The sequence below is a fragment of the Talpa occidentalis genome, unplaced genomic scaffold (genome assembly GCF_014898055.3).
Source record: "Talpa occidentalis isolate TD23 unplaced genomic scaffold, MPIMG_talOcc4v2.1, whole genome shotgun sequence".
Lineage (NCBI taxonomy): Eukaryota > Metazoa > Chordata > Mammalia > Eulipotyphla > Talpidae > Talpa > Talpa occidentalis.
The window spans coordinates 83253780-83268145 of NW_026555331.1; the positions used below are offsets into that span (position 1 = coordinate 83253780).

Genomic DNA, 14366 nt, shown 5'->3' on the forward strand with positions numbered 1-14366 from the left:
TTCCCTTCTCAAAACTCATTCAGGTATGACCCTGTACTTCTGAATTATATGCAATGTTGTAAACCAACATTACTTCATTAAAAAATAATATAAGATTTTTTTAAAACTTGTTCATGAAATAATAGAAAACCCGAAAAGACCAAACCAGTAGTTAAAAATTTACTCTTAACACTTAGCACTAGATTTTTTGTTTTTGTTTTGTTTTGTTTTTGAGGCATACCATTGGTTTACAACACAGTAGGTGATTCAGAGGTGTAGGATCACATCTCCTTGAATGCATGTCACTACACCACACCCATCAACAAGACCTCCTCAGCCCTCCACCCTGTTCCATCATGCCCCTCCCCATTTTTTCCTCCCTGCTCCCCATCTTGTATCCCCCATTTCACAATCAATAGATCTTGATTTTTAAATACACCTTTTTCATGGCTGATTCTAGGGCTGAAGCAGGGAAAATACAAGATGAACCTGGAATATCTTGTTTTGCTGACAAGTAAGGAATTGTTCAAAGAATTCCTACTCACCAAATTTTGGGCATCAAACTATTAATGGTAGTGACAGATTGTGAACCAATGAATAATGTTAGAATTCACAAATTCATATTTATATAAAGAAATAAAAATTGGTTCTTGTAGTAAAAGGCCAACTTCTGTGTACAGGAAATGATGGAATTTGTAAATCACTCTTTATTAGGCGCTGTAGTAATAATCAGCAGATGGTGCTAAAACTAGTATGGAAAAGTTAGATCAGAAGAATTTATTTAAATAGTCACAAATTATATTTCCAGAAAAATCCTTATTTACAAAAGCAGTAACTTTACAGTGGAGAAATCTTTCAGATAACACTATAACGAGGAGATCAGTGTTTCATATCACCAGTAATGGAACAAACTGATATCATGTACTCCCAAAATTGTAGCATCTATGTTCTACTCTTTCTTTAGACTGGTGGCTAATTTTGTTTTCTTTACAACTTTCTTCACTAATTTTTTTTTCACTTTGCATTGTTACAGAGTACTGAATATCAAGCAGCTATGGAATGCCTGCAAAAAGCAGATAGAAGGAGTTTGTTATCTGAAATTCAAGCACTGCATGCTCAAATGAATGGTAGGAATATGACGCTGAAAAGAGAACAAGAGAATGAGCAACCAAGTCAAGGTATGTTGTACAGCAGTCTCGGATGATTCATATGTAAGTGAAAATATTTCACTGTTATTGTTAGTCAGTTTAAACACATTTTCTTATAGTCACATTTTCTTTTCATTCTGAACATCTGGGAGATAATCTGCATTAACATCAATAATATGAATTGCAATATAAAGTGATGAAAATTTTTTTAATTAAAAATACATTTATGGTAGAGTAGAGAAAAAAATCACCCTAATGATCTCCTGAATCCTGAACTTATGGCTAGTAACCCCTCGGTAAATATGTTTCCAGACCTTTTCTATGGGCATATGTGCGTAAGTTTATATTTTTCATAAAGATAAGGTTTTGATGGCATGAATCACATTTTTTAAAATTAATATACTTAGGAACTGAAATACTTTAGGTTTTTGTTTCATTGTTGTTGTGTTTTTTTTTTTTTCTTTCATTGTAACGGACATGTACCTAAGGTTCAGTTATGTTAGTTTTTAAAGGGAAAAACCATGATACAACCTGGGGACTTAGACCTGCCACTTCTGAGTTACAGAAATGTTCCTAGGGACTATGCAGTGGAATGCTGAACAAAGCAAACCGGCAAGATTTGATCATGTAGTCATAGGTACTTGATTAACTCCTGTAAGTACTTTGTGTGGCTTCCAAAAGCCATTGGAACTTTTAGTGTATGCTACTGAAATTCTGAATGAATGGTTTACAAGTTCCTACATACAGTGTTGTGTGAACACAAAGGATTTTATTTCAAGTATTTTATCCCTTAATATATTTTATTAAATTTTATCAGCCTTACATATCCATAGTTAAATTTTGCCCATAGCAATGGGAGGAAAATACATATAAAATATATTTATATAAGTTGCTAACTTTGGGGAACTATAATCTTTCACATTTGTTTTGTAGTTTTCTCCTAAATTACAGATCAGTTCCTGTCAACAAAATATTTATAAACCAAATATGAGTTGCTAGATCTATTTTAAATATTGATAATTTTCCATTTAGAACTCTTGGAATATAATGTGCAGCAGAAGCAGTCTCAAATACTGGAGATGCAAGTGGAACTCAGCAGTGTGAAAGACAGAGCAACAGAACTACAGGAACAGCTGAATTCTGAAAAAATGGTGGTTGCTGAACTGAAAAGTGAACTTGCACAGACTAAACTGGAACTTGAAACAACACTCAAGGCACAACACAAGCGCCTAAAGGAATTAGAGGCATTCAGGTATGCCAGTCATCATTATATATAAGGCTGTATTAGTGAAGGAATGACAATAATTTAGTTATAGACACATTAATTCCCATGCACATGGTGATTCCCATATTCTGTAAAAACAGGAAATTTTTGTTAAATTATTTTGTAAAAGTAAATTATTTGCAGTGGTAAATAATAACTAATGATTTTGCTACCAAAACAGTTCATTTGTGTCTCTGATTTAGGTTGGAAGTTAAAGGTAAAACAGATGAAGTACATTTACTCAATGACACATTAGCAAGTGAACAGAAAAAATCCAGAGAGCTCCAGTGGGCTTTGGAGAAAGAGAAAGCCAAACTGGGACGCAAGGAAGAACAAGATAAAGAACAACTTGAGGTATTGATATCTCTGTTTTTAAGTGTCTCTGGAAAATTCAGACTTGGGGAATTGTTATCTTTGTTTTTAAATGTTTCTGGAAAATTCAAAATGAAAAAAAGAGAAAGTTTTGACACTTTCCTCTTTCTGAAATATGAACCTTAGACTTTATGAGGTAAAATAGGTTGTTCACTTTATGTTGAGTACTGTTTTGTTACCTAAAATGCATTATCAGGAAATGATAATGGTATGATGTTGTTTTTTTTTTTTTTTTTTTTTTTTTTGGCTTTGCTACAACTAAAAATGCATGCAAACTTTTCTTCTATAACGTGTTTTGGGGATTTGAGTATGTTTGATAAGGTGATCTTGTCAGTTTAATGCAGAAGTAGTTTTGGTTCCTCTTTTCTCCTAGGGAAAGGGGGTGCAGTGATACTTTTTTTTCTTCTTTTTTTCTTTTCTTTTTTTCCTTTTTTTTTTTTTAAGATTTATTTTATTTATTATTTGTATAAGCACTAGGTACAGTCAAAAGCACGTGAACAGAAAAAATTCACCAGAGCCAGAGCGGGGAGCAGAACAGGCAGACTGATGAAATACACTGCTGAGGGGAGCAGTGGATGCAGCAGGGAAGGTCTGCACCATGTGAGACCCTCGCCAGTGGCCGGGGATCAAACCAGCGCGCTGTAGAGGCTGCGGGCAGCTTCGCAGCCCAGCGCTCAACTGCTGTGCCACCAGGGGAGGCCCTGCAGTGATACTTCTTGACAGTAGGAGCTTCTGTTGCTGTATTTTAATAAAATTTAAACCAAGTCCCTTAACTCTGGGCTCTCTTTCAGAGATAAACACCACAGCCTTGCACAGCTCTCCACTCAAGTCAACTGTGTCAGTAGATACACAGTACCCATTTTAATACTAGCCATGCTGTCTCACAGCTCTTCCTCCAACCATATAATCCTGGTACCTGCTAGCACTATACAAAAAAAAAATGTGCATACAGCAATTTTGCCCTTTATCTTTTGGCTTTTTTTTTTTTTTCTTTTAAACATCTACTGTGGGGCCTCTCCGGTGGTGCAGCAGATTGAGCACAGTGCTGTGAAGCTGTCCACAGCCTCTGCAGTGAGGGTTCGATTCCCAGCTGGCCAGGGAGATACCCACATGGTGTGGCAGACCTCTCCTGTCTCGCCCATTGCTCCCCTCAGCAGCGTTTTCAGTCTTTCTGCCTGTTCTGCTCCCTGCTCTGTCTCTGGTGAATTCTCTCACCCTCCCCATGCCTCTGGCCTGTACCCCAGTTCTTGTATAAATAAATAAATCTTTAAAAAAAAAAAAAAGCATCCGTTGTGGTATCCTTTATGCATAGTGAGCTCTCTTGTAGGGACATGTTATCTCAGGTACTACTATTCTTGTCATTAAAATTTGTACACATTTTGAGTAATTTGTCCCTAATCCTGCTTTTTCCCCATAAGCCCTATTATTTTGAGTATATGTTACTATAAAACATAAGGTTTTTTCAGGAACAATATTACATTATATTACAAATACTTGCATTTTTAACAATGTTATTCCTAGCTGGATTGTACTCTGCTTCATATTTCTTCACCAGTCATTATTGTTTGGTGAGAAAATATTATTTAACTTAGTTATCTATTCTTTATAATCTTTGATGAAAATCAACTTGCTATCTAAATAATTGTGCTCTTACTACTCAAAATTTAAGTTAATAAACTGGATAATCAGTTCCATTACCAAATACTACTGACTTAGTATTAATAAAGGTATAATTGTATATTCACAAAGTATTTTTAATATTTACAAGTTCTTAAATTCAATTTTCTCCTATAAGGATCTAAAATTTTCACTTGAGAGCCAGAAACAGAGGAATATTCAGCTGAATCTACTTTTAGAACAACAAAAACAACTGCTAAATGAATCACAGGAAAAAATAGAATCACAAAGAGTGCTACATGATGCTCAGTTATCAGAAGAGCGAGGTCGAAACTTAGAGCTTCAAGTACTTCTTGAATCTGAGAAAGTTCGAATTCGGGAAATGAGTAGTACCCTGGATAGGGAACGAGAATTGCGTACACAGTTGCAGAACAGTGATGATAGTGGGCAACCTCGGCCCAACTTACCTTCTGAGGAACTTCTTAAAGAGTTACAGAAACAGCTAGAGGAAAAACACAGTCGCATTGTAGAGTTGTTAAATGAGACTGAGAAGTATAAACTGGATTCTTTACAAACAAGACAGCAAATGGAAAAAGATAGGCAGGTTCACAGGAAGACATTGCAGACAGAACAAGAGGCCAACACTGAAGGACAGAAAAAAATGCATGAGCTCCAGTCCAAAGTGGAAGATCTTCAGCGCCAGCTAGAAGAGAAAAGGCAACAAGTTTATAAGTTAGACCTTGAAGGAAAACGACTTCAAGGAATTATGCAAGAATTCCAAAGTCAAGAACTAGAACGAGAAGAAAAACGAGAAAATAGAAGAATTCTGTATCAGAATCTTAATGAGGTAAATTGATATATTGTTTTAAAATATTCTTTAAGACTGCTGACCATACAATTTTGATAATTGAATTAAATTATTTAAGTACCTCGTAGAAGTGCTTTTAAATTGAAATCTGTAGAAGTTTATTTGGAATGTAAATAATAAATATGTTTGTTCCCTTGGGAAAAAATTTGATATGCTATTTATTTATAATTACTGATTTGTCTTTTTCTGTTCAAAATTGTCAGCCAAGCACGTGGAGTTTAACCAGTGATCGAACTAGAAATTGGGTTCTTCAACAGAAAATGGAAGGAGAGACAAAGGAATCAGGTTATTCTAAATTGATTGAAATGAATGGAGGAGGATCTACCTATAATCATGAGATAGAACTGATCAGACAGAAGCTTCAACATGTGACTGTAAAACTACAGCATCTAGCCCAGAAAGCTGCTAACAGGTTAGATTTTTCTGTGTGAACTTTGGAACATTCATTCTTAGACAAGCTAGACAGATCTGTCCTTCACTAATAGCAAGCCAAACATGCGTAATTGAAATTTTAAAGTTAATGCATGTTCACATTAGGGGGTGTAAAACTTTACCAAAATTCATATGCCAAATATCTTAACATCTTGACCCAAAGAAAGAGAACACTTAATGTAAAGGAGGAGTAACAGTGAAACACAGGGTCACCTGGGTTTTAACACCTATAATGGAGAAAGGATGTGTTTTAACTTTTTGCCTTTTTTCATGAAGGCTACAGTTTGAAACAGCCGATGATGAAGATTTCATTTGGGTTCAGGATAGTGTTGATGGAGTCATTTTACAACTACAAAAATTAACTGGCCAGCCAGGTGAAGAGGTAAGACTTAAACCCTTTGTTAAAGTATCAAGAGGAAAGATTTAATAGAAACTATATAAATTATTTCAAACTGGCACCATATTTTCTAAAGTTTTATTTTTATCTTGTTTATTTTATTTTTAAAGATTTATTTATTTATGCATACAAGAGCTGGGGTACAGGCCAGAAATGCGGGAGGTGAGAGGATTCACCAGAGACAGAGTGGGGAACAGAATAGGCAGATTGACTGAAGTACCCTGCTTGAAGGGAGCAGCGGGTGAGTCAGGAGAGGTCTTCTGTGCCATGTGGGTTGTTCCCTGGCTGGCCAGGGATCGAACTGGTGCTGCAAAGGCTGCGGATTGCTTCATAGTGCAGTGCTCAACCCCTTGTGGCACCAAGGAGGCCCCATTGTCGTTTATTTTAAATAGTAGTAATGTTTGCCTTTCCCCATTAGAAAATAGTGTAGATTTTAAGGGGAAATTAACTTTGATCATCATTATTGAATAAGATAAACTCTTTTAATATTACAGTCCCTGGTTTCTTCAGAGTAGTCTGGCTTATTTTCATGAAATCATTGTTTTCACAATTGATTAATCTGGTGAATCTTTTCTGCTATTATCTTTCTTGATATCTTTATAATATTTGACTTTTTTTATTTCTTACGTCATAAAAACCTTCTCTATTCTTGCCTTTTCTGTTAGTATTTTCTCCTTTCTCCCATTTCTTTCTTCTGCTACCTTCTAGAGTTCCTCTTCCTCTATCCTCATCTATTTTTCCTCTAACCATATATGTAGTATCCTTCCTACAGCCTTTATCACTAGATGTAATTACTGAATAAATATTAGGTTGTCAGAAAAATCATGACACACATTTTGCTTGAAAAACAGAAAAAAATACATCATGACTTTTCTGACAACCCAATATTTATATTGGGTTACCTACCAGGTACTATACTGGGTTCTAAGAGATCCAGTGAACAAATCTGATATAAATCTCACTCAATGTAGCTTATCTTATAGCGAACTGTAGTTCTACTTAGACCTTGGTCCTGTGATCTAGGCTTGTAGTTTCATGTAGTTACTAGACATAATTCCTTGGGAAATCGGACCTGATAAGTGGCACCTCTAGGTGCCTTAAGAATGCTCCAAATTGACCATCATCATTTCGCCTACCTCTTATCCCAAACCCACATTTCTAGTCATGATATCACCATTTTAGAAAACTAAAAGTCACCATGGACTACCTTCCTTCATTCTTACCTGTGAACCCAAGTAGTCACTAAGTCCTGTGGTGTTCTGCCTCCTAAATAACTCATGTGTCCTTTACTCTCTCTACCCCTCAGTCATTGCCTTCATTCAGGCATTCACCATTTCTCACCTGGACTGCTGCAAAAACTTCCTGATGTGTCTGCCTACACTGTCTACTTTTTGGTATATTATCCATAAAATAAACTTTTATTTATTTTAATTAAGCAGTAAGTACAGCAACTTTTACTGTACTCTCAACAAGCAACTTATAGCTGCCTAGAAACAATACACTCTTACTCAAACCTTTGTGTCTTATACATGCTGTTTCTTCTGCTTAATATGCCCGTCTGTCTTTCTTACCTGGGAAATTCCTGCTTGTTATTTAAGATTCAACTCAAGCATTGTGGTGCCTGTCCACATGTTTACATGTGCATTGTGCTTACTTGATCTTAAGCCATTGTATCTTTCTAGCCTAGCTTAGTGTCTCCAAGTACTTCTTGTGGCTCATTGACTGAAAGACTACTGAGACAAAATGCTGAGCTGACAGGACATATCAGTCAACTGACCGAAGAAAAGAATGATTTAAGAAACATAGTTATGAAGCTGGAAGAGCGGATTAGGTGGTATCGACAGACAGGAGCTGGCACAGATAATGTGAGTATTTTCAGTATGCCTACATGTTATATTATGAGTAGTAATGCAGAGTTACAGTTTCTGCTATCTAGTTTCAATTTTTACCCTGGTAATATAAAAATATTAAGTGTCTGACTCTTAGTAGGATCAATGAAAAAATTTTATAGGGATAACAATAGTAACATTAGCTATTATTTATTGGGCATTTTCTCTGGGTTAAACGTTACGTATATTCAGAGTATCTAGTCCATGCCAGCCTTGTACATGAGAAAGTTAAAGTAAGTAGTCAAACCAGGATCTACTCTACTCTAAAACCAGTTACTTGTTAGCTGTGTCCTGAGAGCAGACCATACTAAAAAAAAAAGTTAATTCTGTTTTCTTCAGTTATTTACTATGTTCATGATGCAGAATGAAAGGTACCATTGAATTATGTATTTCAGTCTAATAAACTACCGTGAAAATTTATTTGCATTTCTTCCCATTTCAAAAAAACTACAAAAAAGCTAGAAGTACTAGAGGGAAGGAGTTGGGTATAGGGAACTATGAGGGCACAAGGGAAGGGGACCCAGTAGACTGTGGTAGAGGATTACTGGTGTTTTGGTGGTATAATATACACCTGAAGAGCTCTGAACCTGTAGCCCCAAATTATATGCATTGCTGTAAACCATTGTTACCTCAATAAAATGTTACAATAAAGTAAAAGAACTATATACAAAATAAATGCTTACTTCTAGAATCACCCAATATAAAGGGAGGAAAGACCTCTAAGACAACTATGTAGTCAAATACATGGTAACCAATAGCTTTTGTAGGGATCCACTTACCTGTATATGTGCTGTGTTGTTTTTCTCCACCTCTCCCATGCAGTATTTAAGACACAAGCTCAACATTTGGACCCAAATCATCCATCTGCTAATTTCTTGAGATATTTTTAGTTCTATAATGTTTCCATAATATTTAGAAATCTTAACACCTTCTCTGGAGCCAGGCTTTCTCAAGTAATTTTACTTGCAAAACTGATCTGCTCAGCAAAGGACCATATACTCAGAGTTGGTGTGTATTTGTTAATGTCAGTTGAGATTGGCTTTGAACTTTCTCTGACTAAAGAAGGAAAACTGAGACTTCTATATCTCCCAGGGGAATACCTTTACTATGTTTAATTTGACTTTAGAGACTTGTTCTTAAAAATTATGTAAGTAGGCTCTGTTCTCTGTAGTCTTCTAGATTTTCATTCAGTGGTGGTGACAATATTGAAGCCATAATTGCTTCTGAAAAAGAAGTCTGGAACAGAGAAAAGATGACTCTGCAAAAATCCTTGAAAAGGGCAGAAGCTGAAGTGTCCAAACTGAAATCTGAGCTAAGAAATGAAACATTACTTCAGAATCTGAACCCTGATTCGGAACATGCCACTTTAAAGGTAGGGGACATCTTCCATCTAAACATATATCAAAACTGGCCCGTTACTTTTGCCTGTTTCTTGTCACATGACCTTACTTGAACAGAAATTTAAGTGGTGCTGAGGCGGGGTCTGTTCGTCTCTAATTAGTCTGTATGATGAATGCAGGACTCTAGTTGATCACAAAAAAAAGTTGTGGTAATGCATGCCTAGCCTCTATTGGTGGTCATAGTGGCAGCATCCTAAGCATGTAGTCCTACTTCCCACAGTCTCATCCTTAATAAACCAATAGAAAGTTCTTTAGTTCTTTTTTAACTCTCAACAAAAGCTATAGTGCTGTCAGAAATAGAGTGTTATGCTTTGTTGTATATAAAACCTCTGAATAACCTCTCAAGTGATTAATAATGAATAGTACTGTAAAACCACTTTCATCAGTTAACATAAAATCTAAAAACAAGTTTGTATTATTTATGCCAACTCTGGAGTTTATGGCTCTTAGAGAGACTAAAGCCACTAATAACGAAAAAGTTACGGCCTCCCTGGTGTGCAAGAGGTTAAGAAACATCACTGTGAAGTTATCCACAGCCTCTGCAGCACGAGGTCAATCCCCAGCCAGCCAGGGAGCTACCCACATGGCGAAGCAGACCTCTCCTGTCTCGCCCACTGTTCCCCTCAGCACTGTATTTCAGTCAGTAGTCTGCTTGTTCTGTTCCCCACTCTGTCTCTGGTGAATCCTCTCACCCCCCGCACCTCTGGCCTGTACCCCAATTCTTGTATGCATGAAAAAATAAATATTTACAAAAAATAACGAAAAAGTTTAGTAACCATAAAAGTAGCTCTGTGTGGTTAAAAAATAAAACCTCTGATGATAATGGAATAACAAAAATATTTCCAATAATATGAGTAGGGGCTATTATCCAAAATAAATAAAAAAGCATAACTACAACATGAGAATTCAGATTCTGTTGACTCAAAAGGCAGAAGTATGTAAAGGTTAAGGTTAATTATCTTTCAACTTTATTAATAAAGTAGAAAGCAATGATGTACTTGCCATTCTACTACGACTATTTATCACTTCCTAATAGTGTCTTTATCTTCTTCTCTTCTTTAAACATAGAGAATTTATGGTAAATACCTGAGGGCAGAAAGCTTTAGAAAAGCTCTCATTTACCAGAAGAAATACCTGCTGTTGTTACTGGGTGGATTCCAAGAATGTGAAGATGCCACCCTGGCTCTTCTTGCCCGGATGGGAGGGCAACCAGCTTTCACAGATCTAGAGGTGATCACCAACCATACAAAGGGCTTCACCAGATTTCGGTCTGCTGTTAGAGTATCTGTGGCAATTTCAAGGTAAAGTACTTGAAAGATAAAGCACTTTAATAGATTCTCTAAAAAGTTTAGCTATTTTGAATCCCTTCTTTGCCTGTCTTGCTGTGTATTCCTATATTATGAGATATTTGCCATCACTACAACATGCCCACTTCTTTCTAGGTCTTCATCCTTTCATCAAAAATATTTTGTTGCACATAGAGAGACTCTATGGAAAGGGCCTTCCCAGATGCAGGGAGCTGGTGATTCAGAGTTGGCACATCCAGTCTGAATTATTTTTTAAAAAAGAAATCTGAATAGGCCCATGAACTTGCTCATATATTATTATAAATAAAAGGGGAAAACTGCTTTTGAAAAATTACTTAGCCTAACATACATTCTTTTTCATCGCTAAAGTGACACAGTCTTGGGCTTAGGTAGAGAAAGCCTTTGCCTAACTCTGCAGTCAGGTCAGAGCCTTTAGTGCATTGGACTCTGCTAGTTTCTCTGTTACGTTTTGTCTAGTAGTTCCAAGGTAGGAACTACTAATTAATGACTAATGGCAGTCATTCTGTGGTCAAAATGGGGCCAAGATTCGAAGTACCTTAAAGACCTGGTCTGCTACAGTCCTCTCATCTGGTTGGCATATACCAAGACACTAGTCTTCTCTATACTTCCCTCCTTTTTATTTCAGGAGTCAGAGTCAAAAAAGAATTTGATTTTTAACCTTCTTCTTGTGGGGTTATATCTGGTGCATCTTCAAGGGGGTTTGTCCTTTTTTCTTTATGTATTTTTCTTTGAAAAACATGACCCAGAATAATTTAACTAGAAGCTGTGTGAGATTCCTAATCTAGAATGTCATTTCACAGATGAGGAAACTGGACCTGAGAGAGGTTGCAAAACCAGTAGTGCTAGATCTGGGACAATCAGCCAAGGCTCCTGAATTTTAGCATTTCAACTCTCTAAAAAGAGCTCAGGTTTATCTTACTGATGGTCTTAGACCCTCCCTACTATACCCTGTAGTTTCATGGTTCCAGTTCCTCTTTTCCTCATCTTTCATTCCTTCATCACCCCATACACCTAATACAACAATAAATGCCAGGGACACGAATTGATGAAAAAGACATAAACTCTGCCTAGAAGGCAGCTCATTTTCTAATGAGGAAGATTGATGTGCATAACTGTGGAAGACTCTAAATGAGAGGTCACAGGATTTAGCCATTTTGCTTAGAATTTAGGAAGACTCCATGAAACCAAGTTTCCATTGGATGACTTCACTCTGCCTCCTCTTTTTCTTACCCTTTTATATATTCATGGAATTTTTGACCCTTCTAAAACTGAGCCTTGAAACTGATTGGACTTAAGAAATTAAAACCGCTGCTAAAAAAGACTCCTTGGTGCCAGAATGGAGCAGGTAGCAAGTTGCGGCATCTGGCTTATAACAGTCCCAGTCCTTTTGAAGTCAGCATTGTTTTTCATTTGTGATTGCATGGCCTCACTTCTCTTCCAGCATTCTCAGATAATTCCTACTGCCAATTTATGGGTCTTTTTGTTCTTTCCATCTCATCTGCCTTTTATTCTCTATTCTCTTCTCTTTTCATTTTCCTCACCCTTTCTTTGCTCATTCACCTTTTTCATTTGTTTTTCATGTCATTGTGACCTATGTATCCCTAAGGGTAATACCTGGTGCTGTCAACACAAGAGGCCTCTGGTGCATCTTGTAAACCCTCTTCTTCTGTTGCAGTTAATTGTGCAATAAGCCCAAGGCCATTTCCTTATTTTCAGATTAGGCCATCATGAGATTATATTGACATTTTTTTCTGTGTTGCTAATTAAATAATTGTTGAGGAAATGTGTGTTCATTCTTTCAGATTATAGATGTATGTGAAATTTTTTCTTGGTATCTTTTAGAATGAAATTTTTGGTTCAACGGTGGCATCGTGTCACAAGTTCTGGTTCCATCAATATTAATAGGGACAGCTATGGACTGAATCCAGGTGAAGTCATAATGTTTATGATTCTCTAAAATTACAGCATGTGTAATACCTTCCAAATAATGCATTCTGGAATCTTTCCAAAGACAGAGAGCCTTTATAAATAACATAGTTGGGGACCTCACTATTTTAAAAGTATAAAAATACCTGATTTTTATGGAGGATTTAGTCTGCTGTAGATCCTGTTCTTTCCATGTATTGTCCAATCCTATTATGTAAGATCAATTGCTGTTATTCTCACTTTACAGCCAAAACCTGAGATATGAAAATAATTTGTCATTTGCCCCAGATTTCCCAATAGGAAGTAGTAGAGTCAGCATCCAACCATGACAGTCTGACATTGAGCTCACTCTTTTTATGACTGTATTTAAGGCTCTGCTTCAAGATAGGATTGCTGTTAATCGAGTAGAAAAAGTACTGGTTTGACTTTTCAGATTTTGAGTTCACCAATGGGTTGTATAATAATGGTAACAATTAGTATGCCTTCTCTTTGTACCTAGAAGTGAAAGCAAACATTAGAATTTCAATGTTTGAGTCGTAAAGATGAGGTTGGAAGCTAGAGAGCACAGAGAGTTACACACACACATATAACTGTGCTATGTATTGGTTTGAAACCATCTTTACATAGTCTTCCAGTAGCTAAGCAGCAAAAAAAATACTCTAAGCAGAGTATTTTGAAATATACATCCTTAAACTGAAACAGCTTAAATTTGTGCCAGTAATGTGCTTAAAGTTAGCAGATCTTGATTTCATTTTTTTTTTTTTTCAACAAAAGTCAGTAGAGCAATGATAAAAGGACTTGGTTATATTAGTCTGATATTTTTATCCACATCATCTTTTGTCCCCCAAAGTACACACACTCCCCCCTCACCTAACCTCTAGTTATAACTAAGAAGAGTATTTTGACAAAAAAAAAAAAAATACTCCAGTTACATTATTTTTTTGGAATTATAGTTCTAGATTTTCATAAATGCTCAGTTCAAAGGTAAACAAAATATTTGAAAGCCCAGCTTTTTATTGTACTATTGTTTCTTTCCTGTAACAAAAAAATGACTATAATTAGGACAGTATATATTAAAATTCTCTCTCAAATCCTAATCTGTTTTATAGTCGTTTTTCAAGAGTTTGGTATTTTTTTTTTTAACAAGGGGCATTTTCTATTAATTTAGGTGTCGAAAAGACTGACTCATTTTATCATTCTTCTGGTGGGCTAGAGTTATATGGAGAGCCAAGGCAGACTACTTATCGCTCAAGATCAGATCTGGACTGTCTTAGGTCTCCTTTACCATTTCAAAATAGGTAAGAATTTGAGAAAACCTGCAGGAGTAGTTGATTTAACAGAGGAAGAGCAGTGTTTGGACTTAAAACTTCTTTGCATTGAGATAGGTAGATATAATTATATTGAACATAATTTATAAAGCTCAAGATGAGCCAAAATAGTTTTTGAATTAGTAACTTATTTTCAAGGACCTGGGAAATAATTGCATCCCTTGTTATTTAGTACATGCTGTGCTTAGACATTGAGAAAGGTGTTGACTAAAATTTATAGTTTATGACATTAAGAAAAAACTAAAGTCTTTCTTCTGTGACAAGATACATTTTTATATATCCAACTTTTATTGAGGATCTCTATGATATGTAATAGACATTATTTTTTTATTTTTCATTTTCTCTTTTTCCCTTCCCTTAATGGGACTTTATGTACCGGACCTTCCTGTGATGAATTTATTGAAGAGTTGTTTCTTTT

The 14366-nt window shown here is 36.0% G+C and overlaps 1 protein-coding gene across 8 annotated transcripts in view; it reads left to right on the forward strand.

Moving 5' to 3' along the window:
* AKAP9 (A-kinase anchoring protein 9) overlaps window positions 1-14366 on the forward strand; it is a 147780-nt gene that overhangs the window by 130965 nt on the left and 2449 nt on the right. For all 8 annotated transcript variants that reach the window (XM_037507653.2, XM_037507644.2, XM_054692324.1 and 5 more), the window contains 11 exons: window positions 1013-1157; window positions 2160-2379; window positions 2595-2745; window positions 4559-5227; window positions 5452-5660; window positions 5957-6062; window positions 7760-7942; window positions 9138-9338; window positions 10435-10667; window positions 12537-12622; window positions 13789-13918. In XM_037507653.2, the coding sequence (XP_037363550.1) occupies window positions 1013-1157; window positions 2160-2379; window positions 2595-2745; window positions 4559-5227; window positions 5452-5660; window positions 5957-6062; window positions 7760-7942; window positions 9138-9338; window positions 10435-10667; window positions 12537-12622; window positions 13789-13918 (2333 nt within the window). The remainder of the gene's footprint in view (window positions 1-1012; window positions 1158-2159; window positions 2380-2594; window positions 2746-4558; window positions 5228-5451; window positions 5661-5956; window positions 6063-7759; window positions 7943-9137; window positions 9339-10434; window positions 10668-12536; window positions 12623-13788; window positions 13919-14366) is intronic.